Genomic DNA, 20,686 nt, shown 5'->3' with positions numbered 1-20,686 from the left:
AGAACCTCTCTGGATGACCTCTTCCACTGCTTTACCGCCCTAATAATTAAAAGGTTTCCCATAATATCAAATGTGGACTTTTCTTGTTTTGGTTTATGTCCTGTAAAAATAAGAGTCAAATGCATGGACTGGGACAAAGAATGTGTTAATACTGGGAAGGACCAGAATAAAACCATGACTGGGATATATCAGAATTCTCAGATGAATGACAGAAATGTCCAAAGGATTGTGGTTTGTTTGCAATTGCTCCACTTAAGTATTTTCACCTCCAGGCAACAGAAATAAGTGTTGACTTGGAAGGGAAACTGGATTTAAAGGAAAAAGGACTATCAGGAATACATTTTGGGGGATTATATGAAAACTAAAGCAACAGGACAGGAATAAACACATAGACTAGATAAGCACCTAGAAGGAAGGAGACCTTGGTTCAGATGACAAAGGGAATATGATTAGGAATCTGTTTTTATGAAGATGAAACAACTCTTGGGTTGAAAGAGGGCACTGTACAGTCACAAACTCACCCTTACCTAAAGCTTACTTAAAACTTACTCCAAAACATTATCACCTTAGCCTTAGCCTCCCTAAATAATCAGTAGACAGATCTTCAGTGGGATAACTTGCATTTGAAAGGTTCTCTTATTGAGCACATAGGAAAACTAAGTTCTTTACATAGGTACCTCAGACAGATGGGTCTATGCCATAGAAATTAGAATGAGGCTTTTAATTTAATTTCCTGGAAACCTAGCTACAAAACTTGAGAAGAATTTTCTCTCAATGTAATATATATACAATAGCATCAGCTTAACCTATAATCAACTTCAAAACTTACTCTACATTAAGCTTGCCTTAAACATGATGTTTCTATGAGCACATAATGAGATCACAAGTGACCAGCACAGATGCATACATCCAGGTCTGTGGAATCCTATTCTTTGCACTCTAACCCAGGTATGTATTATAGTACTAAGGGAACTGAAAATTCAATCACAGATGTAGAAAACAGGGTACTCAAAGTAAGAGTACTTTTACAATACCTAACCTTTGAATGTTCCCCTTTGTTATTGCAGTGTATTCTTTTTACATATTATACACTAAAAGCTCTTACATTTTGTGCTAGTTCACACCAAATGCAAATCTACCATTAAGCAGGAAAGCAGTACCTTCATGAAAATATGAGAGCGATAGAAAAAGAGATAATAAAAATATAAAGGCTATCACAAAAAATGGTCTGTTTAAAGAGGGGCAAGAAGATTATTCAGAATCAAAATTCTTGGTAGAATCTGTCTGTTTGAAGTAAGGCTAACTAATCACAACAGTATTTAAATAAAAAATTCAATAGAGCAATTTATTTGTGAACAATGACTCGAATACTGATGAACAGACTAGAGAAAATGCTACCAAGTATTTTCTCTATTCTTAATAGAAAATTCATGCACTGTATGTTTTTTTCTGAGTTATCAGCACAGGAAAATACAAATTGCATATATTAAGAAAGGTGGGGTTGTCAAACTAAGAATGACAATATTTATTTACCTAGATATTAAATTACTTGTGCATCTCAGCTTTTTAATCTATTACACATTTTTGGGTGCATCTACAGACATATGCTGCTATATTGACCAGCACATTAGAGTAGAAAACATGTGTATCTAGACAAATTATGTGAGATAATGAACAAAATGGAAAGCTATAAATACAATTAATATTCCCATGCAACTTTCTATGGAACTACTAAAAAAGTAATGTTTTACCTGAAAATTAAAATTCATGGAAACAAATAAAAATGAGGAAATTTTCAGATTTTAACTTTTCCTTCTCTGAAACTTAGGACATTTCTATGAACACAAATCTATTTCTGTTCTTTACTGATGCACAAGACAAAGTCTTGCTTTCAGTCATTCACGCTACTGCAAAAAATGCTCCTTCACAAATACAATATATAATAAATGCAGACTTACATCTAAGACTTGTATTCACTTAAGAATCAAATCAAATTTTATACACATTATTAAGACTTGAAAAGAGGAAAGTAATACAGTCAAAAATATCTTGTGAAATTCTGACAGTGAATTAAAAAAAAATCAGATCATTTCTGAACTCAGAATGATAACTGTTCTAAGAATTCAAGGCTGGAAAGATTTGCTAGTCAGATAACTGCTATTTTTTTCAAGATTATGGAACATATAAAAAAGAATTTTTATTTTTGTACGAAAATCTAGCAAAGTCCTCTCTGTAAATCTACAGATGTCAAAGCAGATACTCTACTGCCATCTACCAGTTTTAAAAGGATGTAGTATTAGCACAGAACTTCTTCACTCCATTTGTCTGAATGAAGCAATATATCCCTTTACACAGCTGTTTAAGGAGATATTTCTGGTTTTATAAGACTTTAGAGCTCAAAGTAAAATATAAAGCTATAGCTTAATTACTCTGGTAAATACTGTGAAAGTACTAACTAGTGCAGGGCAACTGTGTCTTTACTGTGTCACAAGAGGGAGCAGGTTTCTGTGCGACATCCCTTCTGCCAGAACTACACGCTTCCATCCTGTTTCTCACAGCTTGGCTGCTGTTCCCTCATTGCTGAGAACGGAGCCTAAGATCAACTGGCATTGAAACCTCTCTGACTTTCAGTCCCTGCCTGTGTCCCTTACCTTCTCTGCAAGAACAGGATCCATGGGTGCTGTTAGGATGAAGGTACTTAAACGGCACTTGTAAGCAAATCATTCCTACTGCATGTGGATCAGTAAGAGACAGTGTAGGTCTGTCTATACCTGCTCTTTTCTTGTTCCATCAAGGCCACCTCAAAGCTGCACTTTCACTCATTAAGGATCGGAAGTAGGGCTGGACTCTATACAGCACCTGCCTTCTCAATCAAATACAAAGTAAACGGGCAAAGATTCACCACGCCTGTATCTTCCTTTATAGAGAAGAGGATCATGTATCACATACCTCTGACAACAGGAAGAGCTTCTGTATAGCAGGGCTTCAGGGGGGAAAGGAAGAAAGTCAGCAGCATGCTGTAGATGGACAGCACAAGCTCTAGCTGAACCTTCTCCTAAAGAATAACTAAGAGCTTTACTTCATAGAAGTCAACAGGATACATGTTACCTGGAGACCATGAAGCTAAAAGGAGTGCCAGAAGAGGTGGTTGACCTTAACTAATCACACACCCTGACAAAATTTAAGGAGACTGGAAAATGACAGCTGTTTTTTTGAAGAGAACAAACTTCTCATTTGCAGAGCACCACAAATATATTTTCATATACACAGCAACAGTCCTATGAGAATTAATAATGTTATTTGAAGCATTATATTGATTCACTAAATTGGTAAAGAGATGTCTTCTACCTCTTTTTGTTAGAGCACAGTACTGTGGCCTCCACTCTGTTAATGGCACAGCACACTTCTTTCAGGCATCACCACAGGTGTATTCAAAATACGTCCCATATATCAAAATTCCTTTTAAGTACTCAGATCTCTCAGTTGCAGGGTAATAAATACAGGTTGACATTACTCATCAATTTCTACTAGAGACTGTTAGTCATGTATTTGTGATGTGGGATGTAATAAATGTCAGCAATTAAATGCTCTGAACAACTGAAAGGTTATATAATTGCTAAATTATTTTAGGAAAATAAATTCATGTTCATCTGGAATCTATAGTAAAACATAAGATTTTCAATAATAATACAAACTGCTTTTCAATAATGAAAATACTTTTCAATAATTATACACATATTACTCTATGTGGCATAATCAGAATTGTGGAGGAACGTAAATATAAAATTCATGCTCTGAGTCCTGCTGAGCTGGATTATGAAAGAGAAAATTGTGTCTGTTGACAAACAATCAAGAAGCTACAGCTATCACCTTAAAAAAAAAATCACACACCACAGCCCACCTATTCTATAAACAGGAGAAATTCTGCAGTCAAAAGTATGACTGAAACATTGGGTGGACATACCCTAACTTTTTTTTATCTTACTTGGGTAATGACAACTGTGGATTTTTGGTGTACAAACTCAAGCATGATCCTGCAATTTGAGAGTTGCCAGTGTCCTCATATACCCTCCCCTACACCTTCTGTCTCTTGTTCTCAGAAGCAAGGCAAAAAGCATCACTGGAACCATATAACTGATCTGTTTTAGTAAGCCAGAGAGCAGTTTTAATCTAAGTAAAAGGATATTCAAGAAATATCAAGAAGAGGTGCAGAATCAGCCAGTGACTTGCTGAAAATAAAAGTACATCATAAGCTAAGTAAAAAAAAAAAATTGTAAAAAGCTATTTTATTGCAGTCAGTGAGATCATTGCAATTACATTTAATGAGGCAAAATTTGCTTCATGTTTCCTGACCTTGATTTGTACCTTGTCTACTTTACTAGATTGCTCTACACTGTTCTTCATTATTAGTTCAATATTAATTTTAACTTGAGAAATATCCATCACATAATAAAAAATAGTTATAAAAAGGTAACTTTTTTCCTACAAAATTTCTCATTTTCAAGTAAGACAGAAGAGCAAGAGTATTTACTTTAAATAAATACTGTACTTAGTCACTACATTAAGGGTCAATTAGCTAGTCCTTTTCATTTCTGATGGATTTCATTAAAGAAATTGTTGTTTCTCTTTAAGCAATCACATCTATGATTCAGTAAGAGACTTCTGTGCTAGTATTAATTCCTGTGGAGTATTTAATTCGGCAACATGTTTTTTGCCTGATTTTTAAACTTGACATTGTTCAGATACCATAATTTCTAAGTCATGCAGATGTAATGTGTGAATATTAATTCCCTATGTTGAGTTTCTGCTAGAACAACCTCTCAAGTTTTCAAATTATTCAGCTGCCATTCATGATGAGTATGAAATGTCATGTATGAATCACAGAATGACAGAATGGTTGGGGTTGTAAGGGACCTCTAGAGATCATCTAGTCCAACACCCCTGCCAAAGCAGGTTCACCCAGAGCAAGCCACACAGCATCACCTCCAGACAGGTTTTCAGTATCTTCAGAAGAGGAGATATTCAACCACATCTTCTCTGGCAGCCTGTTCCAGTTTTATGTCATCCTCATATTTAGGAAGTTCTTCCTCAGATGGAACATCCTGTGATTCAGTTTGTGCCCACTGCCCCCTGTCCTGTCACTGGGCACCACTGAAGACATTCAGTCCCCACCCTCTTGATACTCACCCTTAAGATATTCGTAAACACTGATAATATCCCTCAGTTGTCCCTTCTCCAGGTGAAACAGACCTAACTCTCTCAGCCTTTCCTTTTAAGACAGATGCTCCAGTCCCCCAGGCATCATAGTCCTCCCTAGAGCCCCCTCCAATAGCTCCTCATCTTTCTCAAACTGAAGAGCCCAGGCCTGGACACAACATTCCAGATGTGCCTCACCAGGGCTGAGCAGGGGGACAGGAGCACCTCCTCTGACCTGCTGGCACTGTTCTTCCTGATGCACCTCATGATCCCACTGGCCTTTTGGGCCACGAGGACACTGCTGGCGCAGGGACAGCTTGCTGTCCAACAGGACCCTCAGATCCTTCTCCACAGAGCTGCTCTCCAGCAGGTCACCCCCAATTTCTGCTGGAGCCTGGGGTTGTTCCTCCCCCGGTGCAGGACCCTGCATTTGCCTTTGCTGAACTGCATTAGCTTGCGCTCTGCCCAACTTCCCAGCCTGTCCAGGTCTCACTGAATGTCAGCACAGCCCTCTGGGGTATCAGTCACTCCTCCCACATGAAAACAAGTATGAATACAGGCACAGATTATTCCTAGGCATTTTTCAATACTACCTGTAGTATAATACTGTGCACTGGAGCTCTGTACAAAAACAAATTTATATTTATAGCAGTGATCTGCAAGATGAGATTTTTACTGAGACTAAGAAAAAACATGCTAGCTTTATACTATGTAAAAGAACTGCATCAACAAATTTTTCATGGGAATTACAGCTTACAAAATCTTAAATTAAGAGTTACCTTTTAGTCACAGAAGCTCTCTAAATACCATTATTTGCAACTCTGCATCTTTAAATTTCAAAATATATGTGAAAAAGCTGTATTATTAATGATGACTTCACTGAAGGCAATTTCTGAAGTGCTGGTTAACAGCCCACATTGCAAATGCAGGTAAAATTTATTATTTCTATTTATATATATGTTGAGGATAGCCATGAAGTAAACTACAGAATTAAGATTTTGGATTATGGAAATAGGACACTAGTTTAATGGCCATAAGGGAGAGGGAAAATATGATACAGTATAGTAAGCAGAAGCAAAATTTGAGGCAGTAGAATGGACAGCACATTAATTTCAGTTGATTAAGAAGGAGAAATAAAAGATTATTTTTGAATAAGCTTCAGAAGAAGTCCCCTCATTGTGTAGAAAGGCCAGGATTTTTAGCAAAATGACTGAGTAAGCATGGAGTATCTCTGTGGATTGAAAGTAAAAAAAATAAGGAACATATAAGAAGAAAAATCAAGGACAGTGAAAGAACTGCTGGGCAATTCAAGATGAAATTAGAAAAGTCAAAGCCCATGTGGAGATAAGACCAGAGGGAAACAATTAGGGATGAAATGGGTTTCAACACATATGAAAAAGTTCAAAGACAACATGGGGCATTGACCAAATGTAAGAGAACATGTGAGGCATGGTACATAAACCATGTATTCTAAGGCCTCTGTGCATGGTGTAGGAAGCAAAGGTGCAGATAATACTGGGAAATAAACAGTCCATGCAAAGAACATGAACACATTCATACACTATAACAAGGACTTCAATCCAGCTGTTGGCTGGTCACCAGTGGTGTTCCCAATGCTCAGAAGTGTGGCCAATTCTGCTTAAAGTCATTATCAATGATTTCAACGAGGAGATTGAGTGCACTCTCAGCACCCTGGCCGACGGTGGGCAAGTCTCACAAGGTAAGCCTCACAAGCACACTCTCTGCCATTAATGTGAATGATAGCCTTGCCTGAGGATGCATAATGGTGGGAGCCATTCATTTGCTTTAGCAGTTCAATGAAATAAACTGGCAACGAACAAATGAAATTTTGAAATGTGTTGGTCTTTCACTACTCTGGAAAATAAAACAAGCAAAAAAATATGTCTACTAATTAATAAAATCCCTCTTTTGTTTTTGAGACAAGCACAATAACTTGCATACTTTAGGATGCTTGAAATTTCACTTCCTTATCCAGAACTTTTCAATTTGAAATTGAATACTTAGACATGATATGCAAGTGTAACAACTATATTTACATTCTTACAATACTCAATGCGGAAATGGCAAAAAAACCTATTTTCAAAATCCTGTTCTAATAAAAATATAATTTTTCAAGCAGTCCAGTTTTCAGAAGAAAAGAAAGCCTCCTGTATTCTGAGTAAGCAACACTTCATAGTTAAGGTATTTTCTTTAATCTCTTCAATGCTCATGAAAATGTTCATCATACAAGTATTAGAAATGCTGCTGACATTATTACAAAGCTTGACTCAAAGGTCAATGGAAAGAAATAGGTAATTCCAAAAGGTGATTCACTCCTTTATTTTAGATGCCTATCTAAGACTGGCACAAATTATTCCCTGTAGCTGTTTGTCTTTCTTTAGTAACAAAAAATAAAATGGATGACTAGCTAAGAAGAGGTGGATAAGAGTCATGTGATTGAAGCTAGTTGAGAGGTATTACACTGGGGTTTCTTTGTTTTCATTTCAATTGGCTTTGAATTTGGCTTATCATATTTTTCTATCACAGTACCTAAATACTTTAAAGAAAAACAAACTCATAAGAAATTATTCCAATATCAGTCAGGGGAATTTGAAGATGCTTGAATCAATAAATACATCACAAGTCTTCCACCAGGATTTAAACAAAATATCCTCTAAGAGCTGAACTAGAAATCTAACAAAACCTTCCTGTGTATTCCAAAGATAAACTCTAATTCCACGATAGCTGTTTTTAAAATACCATTGACTTGTGGGAAATGTTAGAATAACATCTAAATAAAATATTTGGTGTTAACACAGGAGGTATTTTAAGACATATTAAAACACTAACTGAAGATAATATCAGTGAATGAAACAGGATTTCACACATCTACATAATTCACTCCCTGGCAGGTATGAATTTGGTTTCTTGGAGCTGGACTCTAATACACAGGGAGCCTAGACAAGAATTAGATTAGGCACATAACTCTGAGAACAATAAAGCTTTGTTAGATGACTATCATCCTTAGAAAATATTTTTTCTATTACATTAGTTTCACTGCCAATGTGTAGTGACTAGCCAAAAAAAAAAGTCTGTTCTGGTAAATAAAAGGGAAAGTTTGTGACTTCCAAGCAAGAAGGAAAATTTTAAAAATTAAATCTGATAAAAATAAATTACCTTGTATCTTCTACCCTGTCACAGAAAATGATACACAAATTTGGATTCTATTTGAGACTATAAAATTAGTATGAAAAAGGTTCTTAAAGCAAGTAATTCTGTTGCAAAATCTGAACCACCTGAACTGCAGAGTATCACTGGTCTGGTTGAAAAGCAAATAAAATTACAAAGGACAAAATACAGGAAGAGAAATACTTCTAGCAAGTTCAGTTGAAGTGAACTGGAACCCAGTTAATATTTAGGTTATAAGTATTCAGACCTCAAAATTTTTAATTCATATATAAAATCTACAAATAAATAATTTTTGTAGTATTTCTTCGAAAATTTGGTGAAAAGCTACAGTCTGTGGACTCTTCAGCGATGAGTCCCAAAGGATTATTTTAAATCTCTGATGTCCTTAAGCATTTTGAAGGTGTATTGGGTGGACCTTGGCTAGCCACCAGGTGCCCACCATAGCTGCTCTATCACTCCCCTTCCCAGCTGGAAAGGGAAAAGAAAATGTAAGGAAAGGTTCATGGGTTGAGCCAAGGACAGGGAGAGATCACTCACCAGATAGCATCACGAGCAAAACAGACTTGAATTGTGGAAATTAATTTAATTTATTGCTAATCAAAACAGATTAGGCTAATGAGAAAATAATCTTCAAATCCCTTCTCACCATCCCTCATTTCTTCCTAGGCTCAACTTCATTCCTGAAATCTCTACCTCCTCCAATCCAAGTAGTGCAGAGCAACAGAGAATAGGGGCTGTGATCAGTTCATCACACATTGTCTCTGTCTCCTCACTGTCTTCCCCTGCTCCAGCACGGGGTCCCACTCACTTGAGACAGTACTCCATTCACTTTAAAAAGCAAGTTCAATTAGGCATGCACAATCAACCTCAGGAGGTCATAAAAAGCTACTGCAAATCCACAGATTTGCCTTCCACTTGTGCTGCCAACGGGATGGTGGACATAAAAGAATCAAGATGCTGTCCAAGTACAGAGAGACTGTAACTATCTTTTATCTTTGCATGATAATGTGAGAGTATTCATTCATTTATGAAAATATTCAAAATAACCTAATCTTCAACCTTACTGAGACTTAACCTATCTCATATGATACTCTCTGTGAAGCATTACAATGTGTAAAAGAATGCTGAATTCCTGAGGCAAGATATTATTAGAATTATTAAACATTGTATTGTACACAGAAACAAGCAATGAGCAAACCACATGCAAGCCATATTCATTATCATTGTCAGTCATATTTGAAGAATCTTGTGCAACCTGCCAGCTACTGATTGTCTTTTTTCTCAAAATAATTTACTGCATTATTGAAGAATGTTTAGATTACTCAGTTGAGTGATCATATATAGCTACTACTGACAGGCTGCAGTTATTTGCATTTGTTGGGATCACTCAACACATGCTACACTCTCTAGAGTGCCTGCAGTGAATATGTCTGCTGTGCTAAGAAAGGAAACAAAACAATGCCTCTGCATTTTCATTTCATCCTCTTAGGGTGGTTACTGGCAATAAGTTCTATTAGTTGCAGGTATGGTAAATCCTGTACAGAACAGGATAATTCTTGTTGCTTTTCCAAGGTTTAAAAATACATATGCAGGTCTGTCTGTTTCAATCTGTCAAAATTCCATTTATCACATAGGATAAATTTTATTTTGATGATGACACATGTATAGTTCTATTACAATTACAATGAAGGATGAGATTTATTGATAAGAATTCATAAAAGCACAGAACTAAGAGTAAGAGATGAGTCCACTGGCACCAAAAGTCCACTTTGCAAGTGTCTAAATTGCACACTCTTCTCATTGCACAGGAAGCCTAAAGCAAAGCTGCATATATTTTGATTGGTCTAATCATTGGTTATGATTAGACTGGGAACTGGACCGCCTGAATATAGACCAATATGCAGGCAAAATACAGGGTTTATCAGGTCAGGAGGAAGGAGCATGATTGTAACTAAGCGGTGATGACTGTTGCTGAGAATGAGGAAACTGAGATGCAGTACAGAAACTCTCTACTGGTGTTCAACAGATAGGATGAGGTGTACTGACTCCTGCAGCTGCACTGGCAGTGGAGATTTTTTTTATTTTAATGCACTGTTCTGCAAAGAGAACATAGCAAGGGATGTGAGATTATTCATTACCATATTCAACATATGAGATGTGTCAAAGGCTTATTCTAACATCAGGTGAGGCAGAAACAAAGAGACACAGTGAACTCTGGAAATCCAGGCTCTAAAACTTTACCTATCTTCATCCACTTAGCACATCATTCAGAAAAAAACACTAAGTTATGCTTCTAAGATCATGCCTTTTTAAACAAAATTTGTTTACCTGTATGAATTCAGTATTAAGACTCTCTGAATTACACCACAGAATACTGCAAGACATAATTTCTAATAAACCAATTAGTAATTGCCAGTGTAAAAATAATACTGGTCGCAGTATTCAGCTTTTAAATTAGAAAAGTTCTCTGCTGATAAGAAGCTGTGAATACAGTAACACAACAACACTTGCAAAATTTCTAAAAAAAGACCCTTTCTTTTTATTGATGTTTTGGCTTTGCCCAAACACTGGTAATGCACAGGTTACAGAAGAGATATCTGCATGACTTCAAAATGCTGCACTGTGCTGCAGCCTATTTCTACTGAAGTGTGTTGCTGCAGCAACAGCAGCTATCGCTTCTAGGCATGAAAAATTAATAATATTCATAGAAAGTCTAGAGAATCAGTGAAGTAGTGGACATGATACTACATTTCACCTTTCTAAAGCTGGAGACATGGCAGCTGAGCTGGTATCAACTGATTTCTGACTACCCTTGTCCATTAGCTTTAGCTTGGTAATGGATTTCTGAGAAACACTCCTGTTAGAAAACAACCACTGAATTTCCAGTTGTGAACCATGACATCACCTATGGATCTAAAACAGCTGCCATACTGTCAGAAGTGGAAAGGGAATAGAATTCACAGTGAGGAAGAAGCACAGTTTAAGAAAGTAACATTTCTGTTACTTAAATTGCCTAAGACTTAAAGAAATACTGCAAAATACTATCAGAAGGATGAGAAAATATTTCATATGACAAAAAAAAATCATCTCACAGAACTGTAACTAGAGCAGTCTCAGATTTTCAAGATTATAACCCATAGTTTATAGCTTATAATCAATGCTATGGCAGACCAGTTCAGCAGAATGTGAGTTTACATGTAAATGCACTCATTATCTACTTCCCTTCACACAGGAACTCTGAGTCCATTCTGATTTTCAAATATTAGCATTTTTAACAACGTCAGATTTTAACAAGTTATGCAAGCCCAGTTGAAATAATGAAAATAATCAGCAGTCTACAGTGAATCTGAGAGAAACAAAAGCATCTAAATGGATGTTTATGTAAATGATTTTAAGACAAAATCAAAGAGAGATACGTTTAATCTCGGAGCATGCATTAGCTTTGCATTAGACAAGTTATTCAGTTCATCCTATTACGCTATGCACCATTTGTCTTTACATGTCTTTATGTTTGCATGTTCTAAAGAAACCACAAATAGTTTGACAATACAGCTATGGATTTAAGTCAGAAGAAATATTTAAACAAATTTACAAGTACTGTATTTGATTGACAACAAATGCAATACTCAAAGGCTATTTTTTTTTCAGTAGATCAGAGGTCTTACCAATAGGACATTTCTGCTTGAAGCCCTTTTTAAGTGACTGTGAGCAAACAATTGGATACTTTTTTTTTAAACTGCAATTATTAGTCTTGAATTCATAGGAAATTCCAGTTATAGGGAACTTTCAACTGATTTTGCCAAGAATGGTTGGACCAGATGAACACTGAAGCTTCTTCCAACCTATGATTCTATAATTTTATTTTTTCCCCTCCATAATTTGTCTGTACATAAGACATCACACCAGGGCTGGGCAGACAAATACAGAGAGCCTTGATATATAGACCAGCTCACTTCACAGTTCTGATTTATGAGTCTCAAATCCATCACCTTTCACATTATCTGACACAACTAATTTACCAGTCAAATAAACTATGCTAAAGAGTATTTAAAAGATTTTTACTGTTTAACTGCACCTATACAGTAATTGTATGTTCTCATCCAGACTTCACTTAAAAATCATATTTCTATTTGGAATGGAATTTTTTGACTCATTGGAAGAACTCTGGAACTTCTGGAAAAATTCTTCAGAATTTCTGTTTCAGCAAAAGCATAAAATCTTACCCATATTCCATGTGCAAAACTATTGTACGACTCTTCAATGTGAACTGAATTATATTATTGGAAACTTTCTCAATAATTATCTGTTTATTTAAGTTCTAAATGAATACTCTTGTAACTAAAGATTATATGTTATTATATTAAAATATTATACAGATAAAAATCAAAATAATTAAAAATACACCAATTTACTCTGCCTTTCTTATGGAAATGGCATTTATGAACAGGTGGTTGGATTCATCTTACAATGGCTGCAGAAAGGATTCAGAGATCAATGAAAAATGGTAACTTTACCTGGGAACTGATGATACGCTGTGATGAACGAGCAATATTAGCTGGCAGGCCAAAAAAGTCAGGTTTATCATCTTCTGGGAGGCTTTCAATAATATGACGATAATCCTGCATAAGAAGAAAAGAATAGACAGAACAGCGGAAACTTTTCATTCCACTCATGAAAATTAACAGCATATGCTGAAAAGAATTTCATTAAGTGCAGGGCACAACACAAAGATTAAAATAAGTATATAAGACATGACACATTACAATAATCCTATTTATAGATTTCTTAATTTTATTTATCAGAAACTATCTCTTTTTATGTAACATTTCCACTCTAAAAGACCAAAAAGCAATTCTGATTACAGTGATGATATCAAATGAAAACAAAAATATGCCAAGACCATTCCTGAAAAGTAGGTAAAATATTTCTGTTGAAAACTTAAAGGTGAGATTAATGACAATACAGAAAAAAAATACTTTGGCATTTGGAATTTTAATAAGAGTATAACACATATTTATAAAATTAAGAACACTCCTATTTAAATCTACAAAAATATTCACTCAAAGAAAGTGAAATAGTTTAGATAAAAATAGGCTTGAATAATCATTGGAGATGCAGAATAGCATCAATAGTGGTTACAGTGTAAGTCACTAGTGATGCTCTCCTGCACAAAACAAACAGAGCCTTGCAGACTAAGGTAGACTAATAGTGTTGCACATCTCCTTTAATGTGATTTAAGGGCAAAAATGTTTACAATCTGAAAGTCTGGCTACATCCTGTTGCTTATGTGCCATGTGCATTTTGTCTTTGCCTGCAGGAGCACGTGCTGGATATGCACAATTCACTTTAACATGGAATCTCACTTCAGAGGTAACAACAGTAGCAGAACTCTACACCAAACTGAGGATAATACTACTTGAGGAAATACTACTTGAAGACACAAAACCATAAATTCTTACATACATAATCATATAAGATATCAAGAGATATTAAATGCTGTGCAGGCTAGAAAAAAAGATTCATCTACTTGACCATATTATCTACAAGAACAGAGACCAGCCTGGTTTGTTTATCCCTTCTGTTTTTATGATATTAACTCAGGACATCTACAGAAAATAAAAAATAATGGTCATAATCAAGTAATTAAAAAAAAAAACCTAACCAAACCTAAGCAGTCAGAATCCAGGTAAAGAATGCCAAATCATAGCACTTTACTTTAACTGAGATAATACAATTTATATTTGTTCATATTAGAGGTCTAGTCTGGAGTCCTCCATTAGAATGCAAGTGAATCTTAATCACAGTAACAAAAAAAATTGTATTGTGAAAGGACAGGGGGACATCAGTTGTTTAGACTGTTGAATTCCTTCTCTTTTACACTAGAGAAATACTGAAGGAGAATCAGAATCCATATTTATCACCAAATAAAATGTCATATACCCTCCATGGCCTCTCAACAGATTTCAGAACGTTGATACATTTTGGAAGCAAGAAGGTATTATTCAGATTTTCCTGTTTCATCCAGAAGTTGTAGGAATATTTAGCGGTCTTTAAAAAAACACTTTTATGCTAATATACTAATTATATAAAAACATAATTATATCTTTGTCATAAATTAACCCAATTTATTTTACACAACTCTTCATAGCTAGGCTGCTCTGCACCACAGTCCAATCAGATACCATAAAAAAGAAGAGTAAACAGACAGAGTTAATGCTCCACACAAGAGATACTTTTCTGAAGAAACAGAGGTATCCTTTGGATTGTAACTTGGGTTTTCTTTGTGGAAATATTTCAAGAATAATTCTTGAAAATTAATTATTTTTTAGGTGATAGAAGATGTGTACCTACCAAAATGCTGCAGGAATTCGGTAAAGAGATGGAACATGGAAAAGTGCTCATCTTCTTGCCTCTGGTATTTAAAGTGCCAATGATTCGTGAATTGAAAAGCTGCTCCAAGTAGGACCGAAGAACTCTCATATCAAAGTAATTATCTACACGACCTCCATAAATTGCATTTTCAAACAAGCCATGAACAAATTCCCACTGAAAATCTTTGGAACCTACGAATTAATTAATTAGTATTAGTTTTGTATCACTGAATAGCATTGCATTGTAAGCATTTCTTCTTGTCACTGCAGTTCTTCAGGGTAATAAGAACAGATGAACACAACAAATAATTAAATTTTTTTTAATCGTTCTTCTATATGACCAAATAGTAAAAGCTGCAGGAACTTGAAAGAGTTTGTAAATATTTGATATTAAAAAAATGAATACTTAGTGTGTTGCAAATGAAATACTAGAAATTTTGCTTTAGACTTGAAGTGCTTTTTCAACTAAGTAGTTATATGCATTTCAGAAATTATGCTATTAAAATTTTAATTTTGTGTTTCTTTGTCATAAATAAAATTTTATACACTATTTTCTACCACAGTATCATCTGATCTCATAAAATAAGCTGACTGATTAAACCAAAAGCAGATCATGCTCCAAATAGGTAAGATTCCTGGAAATGTCATCTTTCAAACACAAAGAGGTCCAAGATAGATACTTTGCAAATCATTATGAATCACACAACATAGCAAATAAATTAAAGCATGTTAACAATAATTTCCTGGTCAGGTTGATGTTGCATTAGATTACTCTGACCCAGACATATCCCATAAGTTCAAAGAAGTGATTTTTCCTCCATTCTATCATTGTTGCCCAAAATAACTATGTGGCACAATGATCTACTTGTATCCTACAGCTTTCATGAGCAGGTGAAAGCTTGATCAGAAAGGTAGTCCCTAAAATCCTTGAAAGGGGGAAGTGGCAATTACTGTACGTGGGGTTTACTGGTGGTAACTGTTGTTTCCTAATGCCTCAATCATTCCCTCATAAGAAAACTTATTTTCACAGTCCTAATTAATGATTATCATTGACAGTTAATGATTCCATCTCCTTACCTCTCTGTGTGGTTCAAGTCTGCACAACTAAAGTCTGATTTTAGAAGTACTAACCATCCACAAATCCCATCTAAGTCAACAATCATAAATTATCTCTACATATCAGTCCCTAAATTTAAAATGCAAGGAGTTAAAAAAAATGCCTTTACCATATTAACTGATATTAGAAATTCCTACACTGGTTATCAGAACAATGAAGTGGGATCTATCTAATAGTGAGTTTCAATATGAAGAACTCTTTCATATTCAATTCACAGTCAATTCATTTTTTAAATATTTAGGTGAACTCACACTGAGAAGGAATAGATACACAAGATTTCATCTTACAGGCAGCCCTGTATTTCCTATTTCTTCCTCTGGACTCAAGAAGCTGAGCAACATACTCCCTGGGCACCAAGAATTGTTGGTTTGCCCAATCACCCAAAAAATGGATTTATGATTCACTCTGTTTTACTAGTTTTTCTTACTGATGATGAGCTCTACAGCATCTCCATTTTTATGTGAGTGTTATAGAAAGATAAAGCTCCTCATGCAAGATCCCTACTAATGGGACTTTCCTTAAGAAGTGACTTACCCTCAAAGAGTCCATCAATAATGTCAAAACCAGCACGGAGATCAGACAAAGAAAATTCATAAAACTTGGTCCAACCCTATCATAAAAAGAAACCCAAAGAATTTAATAAGTGATCATTTAATCACAGATGATAATGAAGTAAAATACCAGTAGCATGTAGTCACTGAATGCTGTATAATACTTAAGAGAAAAAAAAGAAACAACCTGTGTCCTCTAAAGTGTATTTTTTGAAAGATAAAATAGCAGTAGTATAAAAAAATTCAGTTGTAACAGTGCATTTATTTTATATACTTACAAAACTCAGAATCCATTGAGTATGGAAAATATAAACTTAAGGTTATTTTATTTCTCGTCAATATTTACTTCAACTAAAACTTGCTGACATCTGAGACTAGATCATGCATTGAATTACAATATCTTATTTCTGAGGGACTTTTTGTATTTCAATATACAGACAGGATTTTCATTAATAGAACTGATTCTTCAAATACAGTCTTTAAAATACTCCCATCACCTTACTCCTTAATTCATGTCGCTTATTGTCTGACAAAAAAAATTATTAATTACTGCTACTATTTCCATAAAAATGCTGACCACCATATATATTTCAATCATTTGCAGTTTGTACCTCCTTTTTGTTCTTGGGGCATTAGTTTTTATGTAGCAGGAATGAATACTGTGTATGTAATTCTCACAAAAAGCTTTCAGTGTAAATGGATAAGTGTAAATAAATACTGACATATGAGAAATCATTCAGGAAATTCAAATTTCAATGGTATATCCTGTTGCTCTATCCTTTTACAGTGTACTTTGCACATGGATGATAGCATAGCAACAGTGCACATGATTCATGATGAGAAATGCAAATGTGTCAGCCACATGCACACGGTCTAGTGAGATGAATACAGCCTGAGGTCAAGCCTACAGCTGCTGCCCAGATCACAAAAAACTATCAGCCAGCCACCCTGAAGGTCATACTCTGGAAAGATGCTCCTAACAGTACTATGTTGTGGTTTTAAGACAGATCTGTACATGAACCCAAAACAACTCAAATTCATTATAAAATGCAAGAGCTTCTACCTGAGATTAGCTACCGTCCATCAATGTTAATACAAAATAATTGTGAAATAAAAACTCATCACTGATACACATTTGTGCAGCTGAATTAAAGAGAGCACCAATCCTATCTTGTGTTACTTGAAAAACTGGTGCCAAATGAACATGATTTTGAACAAGAACAAAGGAAAATTCATTCAGTTTACCACTTTAATTATTTTCACCAACTGTACTTCTTGAACATCATATTCAAAAGCTTTTTTGGTTGCGACAGGCAATCAACCTCAAAAAAAATCACAAAGTCAAACCCAGCAAAAAACTCTCAAACATTCCAGACTATGCCAGATCAAATCCTTCAGATGACAAAGTAATTTTGTATCTAGTCTATACAGAAGAAAACAAACAAGACATAAAGTAGTTTGCTGTTTGGTGTTTATTTTGGTCTGCTTAATTTAAGCATCTTGCAGCCAGAAAAAATGTTCACTTTAATCAAAAATTTAGCTAAGGTAAAAATGCATCTCTGAAAATCGTTATAATCCTTTCAAGAAGTCAATCATTTCCCTTGTTCTTCCTTCTCCTTGAAGGAGTTTGTATAAAGAAATTATAGACAATGTCATCTCTTCCTTTCCTCCAGTGTCTCTTTTCATTCAACTGTGTTTCCATAATATTTTTGCCTGTCCCAAGCAAACAGGATTCACAGAATCTTTTCCACACTTCTGTAGCAGTATCACTTAGGCCACAAATCACAAAATAACCCCATGGAGGCAGAAGCAATTTTCAGAGGGACAAGAACTGAGGTTATCGGGATCTTATTTTGCAATGAATTCAGAGACAATAAAGCAGCAGAAATATAAAAGTTTTTCTCATTTCTGAATATGACCCACCATATACGTGATGAAAAATACTTCTAAGTGTAAAAGCTAATAAATAGGGCAAATTTTTACAATATAGAGAATAAATTACTACCTGAGGGATATAATTTCTTCTTTCTTGGCATACAGCATGAAACCATGCTAAACAGAAGAGAGAATGTGCTCTAGACAAATTTCCCTTTTTGTTGATTTGTTCTGGTGTCCAGGATTCATAAGTTCGCAAGAGATTTTTTTTGAGGCCTGGAGGTGCCTGCATTGGAAGGAAGAACATTGGTAAAGACAGAAAATCTGGTATTTTTATGTGCTATTTCCTTAGACTATAACCTGCAATTTGTAACTTAATGAAATGACAAACAGTACTTAATAAAATAAAATTTAACAAGAAAAAAAAAAATTGTAATAAATGGCCTAAAACCAGAATGATTCTATAGTGAAAATAGACATACTGAAGGAAATGGTAACCAGGACCAACTTATAGGACTGTACTACACTAAAATAACTTAGTGGTAGGTAATGTTCACAAGCACTAGAAATAACTGCATTTAAGGTGTAGGCAGTAGCCAAAATCAAAGTGCTTAAAAGTAAAAACAACTGGATACTCAGCCATTCTCAAATTATTTACAAGTCTGAAGACAAACATAAATTTTAAAGATACTGAAATTACAATTTTGTGTTTCTAAAATATTTATTGTTCTTTCTTTCTTTTGAAAAATGGCTTTTAGTGTTTCCATAAATTACCATTGTTGCTTCTGACAAATAATTGCAAAATATTGTAGTAAATTGACTTTTTTAAAATATCTGTATCTTCACTGGTAACATTCTACATATATTAGAACATACTACAATCATACAACAATCAAATACCGTTTGCAAAGTCATTGCCTATCATGTAGGTAACAAAATATTAACTGCAACTGGAAAGGGAAAAAATTTATTTAGAATATTGCATATGTGCAAAGTTCCAATTATTCCAAAGGTAGTGGAATGAGTAACACAGTATTGCAGTTTTTGTATCACTGAAGATCTCAATATAAGAAAGAAGGTACTGCAAAAACTTTAAAATACCTGCAGTGAATGTAAAAGTGTAACTATTTCAGCTTCTATAAAGTCAGCAACATTGGACTCTTAAAGGTCAAAGTTTCCAGGATTAGCTGCAGGCAAAATCTCCAGACTCCATTATCAATGGAAGACTTAGAAGCACTTCTACTAATGATTTCCATTTTGGACATCCCTGCTTAAGTGCATTCATGATTAGACTACTTTCCAATCAGTCCCAGTTATTCCTTAAGCGGAGCCATTTCAAATGCAAAGCTCTCAATTTTGAGAAAAGGCTTTTAACTCTATGTTGTGCTGTATGGAAGGAGAGTCAGTTTTTGTTGAAAGAGTCCAATGAATATAAAGCTCTAAGGCCAAAAAGGAAAATAAGGAGGCTATTCATCAAGGAGAAATTCCTTGTTTTCCATCCATGTAACAACACTTGAGTAGATTTTTAAGAAAAAGTGACTAAACGCACAAAATAATCTGGAGCACAAAACAGAACAACTATTTCTCCTATGTAAACTTATTTTCAGTTCATACTTTCATTTGAAAAAGCATCTAGGAAAAAATAATATTTCAAGGTAAACCCATATTTTTTGTATTGCATGTAGTTGAAGTATAAGGTAAAACCATTTATACTATCTAAACACGTAACTTGTTATACATCAAGGTGCATTCAATGTAAGAATCTAATAAAAGCTTTCCAGACAGATCTTACTTCATAAGTTATTTTCAGGCTTGACTGAAGCAAAATTGGAGTAAACTTTGGATGAACTTCCGTAGTAAGCCAAAGACGAAAGTTTGGTTGAGGATGTAATGTATTCAGTTCCTATTAAAGAGATGTTATATATTGAAATAGGCTTTGAGGTGATTGGGGGTTTTTATACATAGAACAGTATTTACAAAAGTATAATATCCTGGATTAGAAAGTTACGTTTATTTAAAAAATCGACAGTTGCTTATACACATAAAGTTATAGTTCAAGATGTGTTGCCTCCACACATTCTGTATCATTGCTGTGCTCAAATCTAAAGTTCATCCTAGCTGTGTCAAAATATTTGCACCTTTCTCTTAGAGACTAAATTCAGTACATAAAAATATAGAGCAGTTCTTTACTTCTTTTAAGTACAATAACACCAGAAGGCTACATCAAAAATGATGAAGGCTTGCAATGTGGGCTGCATATCAACAACAGATCTCAATGACTTTCAACACCAGTATAGCTATATTAATTTCTTTTTCTTCAAGTATTTGCTGTATGAATCCTTCATGTATCATGATTCACAGAAAACTGAAGATTGGAAAAATGGGTT

At 34.8% G+C, this 20,686-nt stretch overlaps 1 protein-coding gene across 2 annotated transcripts in view; it reads right to left on the bottom strand.

Moving 5' to 3' along the window:
• Positions 1-20,686, bottom strand: part of DYNC2H1 (dynein cytoplasmic 2 heavy chain 1) — a 148,061-nt gene that overhangs the window by 37,606 nt on the left and 89,769 nt on the right. For both annotated transcript variants that reach the window (XM_054271485.1, XM_054271486.1), the window contains exons 78-82: positions 20,092-20,202; positions 18,430-18,585; positions 16,408-16,483; positions 14,737-14,948; positions 12,900-13,004 (exon numbers count right to left, since the gene is read on the bottom strand). In XM_054271485.1, the coding sequence (XP_054127460.1) occupies positions 12,900-13,004; positions 14,737-14,948; positions 16,408-16,483; positions 18,430-18,585; positions 20,092-20,202 (660 nt within the window). The remainder of the gene's footprint in view (positions 1-12,899; positions 13,005-14,736; positions 14,949-16,407; positions 16,484-18,429; positions 18,586-20,091; positions 20,203-20,686) is intronic.

The sequence above is a fragment of the Melozone crissalis genome, unplaced genomic scaffold (assembly GCF_028551555.1).
Source record: "Melozone crissalis strain CALT ecotype California unplaced genomic scaffold, PUWL_Pcris_2 ptg000013l_1, whole genome shotgun sequence".
NCBI classification, from domain to species: domain Eukaryota; kingdom Metazoa; phylum Chordata; class Aves; order Passeriformes; family Passerellidae; genus Melozone; species Melozone crissalis.
The sequence above is the reverse complement of the archived record's forward strand: the minus strand, read 5'-3'. Positions and strand labels throughout refer to the sequence as shown.